At 39.4% G+C, this 6846-nt stretch overlaps 1 protein-coding gene across 1 annotated transcript; it reads right to left on the reverse strand.

Moving 5' to 3' along the window:
- Nucleotides 1-18: 18 nt before the first annotated feature.
- Nucleotides 19-4391, reverse strand: ilf2 (interleukin enhancer binding factor 2). Its single transcript, XM_027006412.3, has 14 exons — nucleotides 4234-4391; nucleotides 3515-3574; nucleotides 3345-3387; nucleotides 3015-3119; nucleotides 2614-2691; nucleotides 2408-2510; nucleotides 2227-2292; nucleotides 2024-2140; nucleotides 1858-1936; nucleotides 1510-1597; nucleotides 1248-1309; nucleotides 956-1070; nucleotides 768-858; nucleotides 19-661 (listed from the first exon to the last, which is right to left on the reverse strand). Exons 1-14 carry the CDS (start codon nucleotides 4236-4238, stop codon nucleotides 510-512), a joined length of 1164 nt encoding a protein of 387 aa, XP_026862213.1. The 5' UTR covers nucleotides 4239-4391; the 3' UTR covers nucleotides 19-509.
- Between the last annotated feature and the right edge of the window lie 2455 nt (nucleotides 4392-6846).

Here is a 6846-nt window from a genome sequence, read left to right on the forward strand (position 1 = left end):
GGATGAACAGGCTTATACTAAATGGAAATAAAAACTTTAATTTAGCAGTCACTGATACAAAGTAAAAAATAAAACAAGACATGAACTGAGTTAAAGAAGGGTTTAATCCCTCTGCCCTGTCTTAAACAGAAGCCACTGGTCAAAGCAGAAACACGGCGCATGCAGCTGGTGCCTTTGGTCCATGTTGTCTATTGCCACAGGCTAAGTTCAGAGAAGGGGAGAGGAGACCAGGGATGAGCAGCAGAAAGCCCAAGCAGAAATTATGGAGGAGAAAACAGGGATATAAAAAAAAAAAAAAAAAAAAAAAAGACTGAATGCCACTGAACATTTTTACCAGGCTCCAAACAATCCATCCTACTAATGGCAGTGACTTCCTCCATTATGTGTTTTTTCTTTTCTAATCAATTTCAACAACAAAAACCACCCAACCAACCAAAAAAAACCCCCACAATCATCAGATGTCCTACATGGCGGAGGTCTGGCATAGTTTGTGATCCTGCTGAGCTCCATCACTCCTGTGTCTCCATGCTTTCATCCTCTCCCTCTCCCCCCTCCTCCAGTGCCTCATCCTCCTCTTCCTTGCGTTCAGGGGGTTTCTCATAGGCCTTCTCAGATGGAGTGACGATCACTCCATCCCACGTGGACATCTCTGTTGCCAGGTCTGCACACAACCATGACAAGCCAAATTAATCAGGGAAGCAAGGATGAGGTGGGGAATGAATATAGATGACTGCATTACATTTTTAACAAATAGACAGAACACTCACAACTAGCATCGCCTTCAAGTCCCAAGATCTTCCTGTAGCCACCATGAGAAAGAACCCTTACCAATGTCTGTGCTGTAAAACACACCATGTCCTGCAGATGCACAGACAGATCAACCAAAACAATCATGTATCAAAACAATATTTGTGCATTTTTTTCCCTCCAAAAGTTGCAAGTTGTGTCATAATACCTGCTGCTCTAATGTCATTACAGTGTGCACACGGAAGTTTCCACTCTCACATGGATCAGTGATCCCTACAGAACCAGGCAGAAAGAGCCCTGCTGCGAGCATCTGGAGGCAGCGCCTACATCACATATGAAGACACACACACAGACACAGACATAGAAACACACACACACACACAGACACAGACATAGAAAGAGAGTGCATGTCAAGTTACAAAAGTAAGATATCTGACTAATGTTTTCTACATAGTGAGTACTGTATATGCATAAACAAAAAGGGGGGTTGTTGGGTTTACCTGTAGGCTGTGTTAAGTGAGAGTGGCTGCCTGGAAGGGTTATTCATAACAGCAGAGTGTCCCTAACAACACAATACCAGTAAATTCAGTCAGCGCTAGTGCCAATTAGACAGCAGGACATGCTAAATGCTAAAATTGATTCAATGGTGTATGTTACCTGACATCAAATGTAAATCCACATGTTTTTTTTCGCTTTAAAGCTCAAGTAAAACATCAATTGTACAGAAAGAACATGAAGGTTTTTTTCAATATCATGACTCACCAGGAGATCCAAAATCCAGGGGGTGAGAGGCTCAAAGCCAGGAAAGCGCACACGCAGGTCCTTCAACAAGCGAATCAGAACCTTCACCCTGGGAATCACACACACTATGACTTACAGGAATATTTTCCATGAAATTTTAACACTAAAGCAACCAACATTCTCAAAAAAAGAAGATCAAAGATTAGGTAGGGCCATAATTTCTGGAACAACTGATCTAGGCCTCACTTCGATAACTGCTTCAAAGGACAGAAGCAGAGTGAAAGGTGCCAATTGATTTTGGTATCTTTGAGTGGATCCAATCCAATTCAGGCATTCATGATCTACATGATAAGAAGCTGGTGTCCTTACGTCGACTGAGAGGCATTCTCCTCAAACCAGCGGGCATGACGTATGGCAGCCAGAGCGCTCTGCAACACCTTGATGTCCACTTCAAAGTAAGAGAGGGCCAGGTCAAACAGTAAAACTAGCACAACAGCAAAAATCACATGTGAAAGTTTCCGAGTCGGGTCCATACGGTGGAGCTCTGGGTCCAGCTTGCGCAGGTTAGGAGGGACCGTGGTGATGAGGATCTTCACGGTAGCGTCGGCCGAGCTGATCTCAAAGCCAGTCTCGTTGGTCAGCATAGACAGCACTGAAACAGAAACAAAACCAATCAAACAGCGCAGACTTATGGGGGGAAAACTATTACCACTCACATCAGCTCTGGGGGTATCTCACCCTCAGCTGGGTCCTGAGTGCGGAGTGTTTCCACTACTTTGTTTCCTAATGCTGCGACTGCTTCCACTGCATCAGACAAAAGGGTTTTTTAGATCAGGCATACTTGATCAGGGCTAAAAGAGATATTCTTTGAAAGAACAAAAGCTTAAAAAAAAAAATAAATAAAAAAATTAAGACTTACAAGTGGGAAGAATCTTCAAGATAACCACAAGGTCAGCTACATTGTGTCCTGTTGTCATTGTGCCCTTTTTGTATGAGCCCACTTGCCGTACTTCTTCAATTTGCTATAAGATTGTTGCCACATCATGCATAAGAAAGATTAACATACTACTTCTGAAATAGATAAATTAAAATCTGGATAAAATATAAAATATACAAATAACTCACCACTTCAAAGTTTCCAGGAGCTACAATTAAATTATCAATAACATTGTTGATCTTAGTTACCAAGGACAAAATGGATGACTGCAAAACAAACAAATGCAAGAATGATTAGAGTGGCTAGTGTTAATGATCAGTCAAAATACAGTCCTGCAGTCTCTCTCTTTTTTTAGGAATGATGCTGAAAAACCTTCTTGCCATTACAAGAGAAATTACTAGTTTTCACAACCTTAGCAAAAAAAAGGAGACATTAAAAAAATAGACAATAATTTCCAAATGCCTTAAAATTCTGTTAAGATGCTATTTTCCTACTTTTATGGACATGATGGTGGTAATGTTCTTTCACTCTCCAAATCCAGACCTATATTTTAGAGATGTGCAGAGGAGGAGCTGCAGTGAAAGGGTACCTGCTCAGCAGGAGTGGGACTTAGGTCTTGGTTTCGCTTAAGCAGAGCCTCACTAAATGCAGTCTCATCAGGCGCTGGCTTCACACGTGGAAAGGCCATCTCACACTAGAACATAGTTTATAATAAATGCTGAAGGTAACACCACGCACATCTATGCAGCCAGATCAACTGACCTCTTGACATCTTTTTATGTCTAAAAAAATGTCAAGATGTCTCACTGTACTTAAGGTGCTTGAATTTTGTCCTTTCTAGTGTTTGATCCATTATATTTTCCAGTACCTTTCAGTCATTAAGCAAACGGTAAAGCTGAAATAAACGAAAGGCACTTACAACGTAAAAGTCAAACGGTATGTGTGGGACAAAAGGTCGATACCTGTAATTTAGGAAAAGGGCATAATGAACGACAGCTAGCAAGAAAAACGTGTGGGCTAAATAGACAGTAACTATACAGATATACTATACCTAACTAGTTCAACAAAAACAAACATTTGATATCTTACCCTTGAACGAGACCTCCCCGGGAGCCGAATCGGCCACCACGGCCCCTTCCCCGATCGCCTCTGGAGTAGAGAAAAAACAAAAAACAAAAACACGATCCTTATAACGCTAGCAATTCTCATAAGCACAAAGCTGATATAGTTGCTGCAGATGTTATGTATCGTTAAGCACAAGCACAGAAAAACAACAGGCAAGCAGGGATCTAAACTTCGATAGCTAGCTAGCTACTGTTATGATGTTTAAAGTTGCATTATAATTATGTAGCTATCTAGCTACATGTGTAGCAATAGACACGATGTCTAATTAAAATAGCTAGCTAGCTAACTAACTTTGCACCTTTGCAATCGGTAGATCGCGTTTCATTAATTCACTTACGCACATTAGCGTTACCACCAAGATGTTGCTTGTACTGACACGCTTTAAAGTAATGCTACATATAACCACACAATAAAGTGATCTATTTCTTAGTCCCATGAACGATAAGCAAGCTAGTTTAGTTAGCTAATGTTAGCTAGCAAGTCTACCCAACTAAGCTAACGTTACCTGGTTAGTCAGGTCTCAACAGGCCGATTTAGCTTGCTAGGTAGCTAGCTAAAGCAAATTAGATCTAGCTAGCTAGTTAAATGATCCATGCAAATTCAATACTGCTTAGCTACATATACTAGGCAATTTTAATTGTAATGCGATAATAGAACACAACATGTGAAAATCAAATCTGTACCTCATTGCGTAAGACGTTTTGGCAGATTAACAAAAGAACGAACTAACGAACAATAAGCCACCGACAACCGGTACGTAAAGTAGCTGGAGCTGATGCGAGGAGTTAGCTACGATAGTAACTAGCAGTGGAAACAGCAGCTGGTATTCCACGGCGAGAGCCGGAAACGGTTTTTTTTTTTTTTTTTTTTTTTTTTTAAGAAAAAGCTCTACACCACTAACTAAATGTACATAAATAAAAATGTACATAAATATATACATAGATATGAATTAAAAGCGCAGATTATTGCCAATGATACATACACATGCCCGTAATGCAGAGTGTCTCTCTAATAAGAAATTGCTATAAAAACAAGAAAGGGATAAACATTCTGTTACGGAAGTATTTTTACAGGTTAGCACACTTCTATACTGTTTTGTGGATCACAGCGTAAATGAATATATTTTAACATAACGAACCAAAACAAGATACCGTAATATGTGAACAGTTGACATGGTCAGGATATTTTAAACTGTTTTGCAAACTCAGCTTTGTACCGCCAGCTTTTGACGTTTATATGGTATCAAGTTACTACATTATCCTCAACTCACTCACTCACTCTAATCAGTCAAAGAGTGAGAATCCAATAAAAAAAAAAAAACCAAAAGCGGGTCAGGATTTTGTACCCATTAAATTGGGGGGGGGGGGGGGGGGGGGGGCACTCAAAAAACACTGTACAGTCAGGCACTGAAGATGGATAAGAAGGTCTATTCAGTGTTCCAGCTCATCCAAAAGGTGTTCCTTGGGGTTGAGGTCAGGGCTCTATGCAGGCAACCAGAGTTCCACAGTACAAAACACATTAAACTATGTTTTTATGGAACAAAGTTGGCAACATATTACTGTCTAAAATGTAGTAGTATCATTAAAATTAGCCTTTACTGGAACTAAGTAGCCAAGGCCAAACTGTGATAAACAGTCCCAGACAAGTATCTCTCCTCCACCAAACTGTATTCTTAGCACTATGGATTCTGGTAGGTAGAGTTCTCCTGGCTTCTACCATACCCAGATTTGTCCAACAAATTGCTAGATAGTGAAACGTGCATCATCATTCCAAATAATACATTCACACTGCTCAGGAGTCCAGTGGTGGTGTTCATTACTTCAGCCAATGTTTTTCATTGTGCATAATGATTTTAGGCTTGTGGGCAGCTACTATGCCCTGTAAATCCATTTCATGAAATTCATTGAGCTCTTCACTACAGCCATTCTACTTACAAAGTTGATCTAGGAATATTGCATGATTCTCATCTTGTCATGTTCTTTTCCAAATGTATCAAAACTAGTCTTTAAACCCTAAAATAAAAATGTGCACATGCAAATGTATAAAATAATAACAGACCAATGTCAAATTTACCCAAATTTAATGAAAAAGTCCGCTTCAAACAATGAACTACTTTTCTGTCCTAAAATAGCTATTATGATTACTTTCAGTCATGATTTTAGCACAACCATACCACTGACATCTGGCATCTGTTTAAAGAGATTTTGAAAAAAAAATAATTAAAAATTAAATATATATTTGTATTGCTTGATCTCAGATTAATGGAGATTAATTTGTTTGAGAACAAAGACATAGGCTTGTCTATAAAACCCACAAATTATAAGAGCTGGTTAAAAGCCTATATGTTCTAATGGACTCTGATCTCAGTTTTAGTTGTTATATATAAAAAAAAGGACTAACTCATCAATGTGAAATATATTAACAAAATTTTAAACATTCAGTAATAAAAAGCCCATGACAAACTTATTCCTACATGTATTTCTAGCAGGGTTGATTAATATAATCATCTACTTACTGGTGATCCTAAAAAGACACTCAAACAAGTTCAGTTGCCGGAAATCTAACAGGAACTGGAAAGAAAAGAACACATCCCTCCAATTTTTAATTTATTTATTTATTTTTATTTCCCTGGTTCTTCTGTCTATTTTAGTCATAGCAAATTCCTACCCATCAGGTAATCCTCCCCTTTCACACAACAGCTGCCAAACAGGGAGGACGAGGGGTGTCATGTGTTTCTTCCGAGGCACATTCAGCCAATCACTGAATCTTATTTGAGCTGAGGCTCATGCAACATCAGGGGCCAGTGTAGCAGACTCAGAAGATAGCACTATCTGCCCCCTTCTGATGCATGAGCTCACAGATGCCCATGATTGGCCAGTGTTGCTGTAGTTGACAGGAGAGAGAGCGCACACCACCCATCCCTCCAATTTAGCTCTCTCAGGCTCCCAGCCACAGACGGCTGTAGAAACAGTGTGGATTGCACTGACCATCTCCTGATTATAAGTTAAACGCTTTTTTTTGTTGTTGTTGTTGTTGCAGAATCAGACAAAAACTATTAAATTGATTTTCCATGTTGAGAAGGGTTCGGCCATAATATGGGACAGTAGTTAACTGTGAAGCTTCCAGAAAGAAAATGAAACCATACATCAACAGGTGGCAATTTAACATAACTGTCTTTCAATAACTATATATGTGATCTAGGAATGTACCTAAGGATGACCAAAAAGATGGACACCATTAGAATGTAATATTTCAGAAGCATTACTTTATGAAATGTTACAGCAAGTGGTTACTCG

This window comes from Electrophorus electricus, chromosome 2, assembly GCF_041902795.1.
Source record: "Electrophorus electricus isolate QZ-2024a chromosome 2, ASM4190279v1, whole genome shotgun sequence".
NCBI classification, from domain to species: Eukaryota; Metazoa; Chordata; class Actinopteri; order Gymnotiformes; family Gymnotidae; genus Electrophorus; species Electrophorus electricus.

What these genes read in the sequence shown, in the direction of transcription:
- ilf2 (XM_027006412.3), bottom strand. An exon ending in CTTGAAGATTCTTCCCACTT is followed by an intron (nt 2,293 to 2,407) that starts GTAAGTCTTAAT and finishes TGTCTGATGCAG; the next exon opens with TGGAAGCAGTCGCAGCATTA. An exon ending in ACTTGAAGGCGATGCTAGTT is followed by an intron (nt 662 to 767) that starts GTGAGTGTTCTG and finishes GGTTGTGTGCAG; the next exon opens with ACCTGGCAACAGAGATGTCC.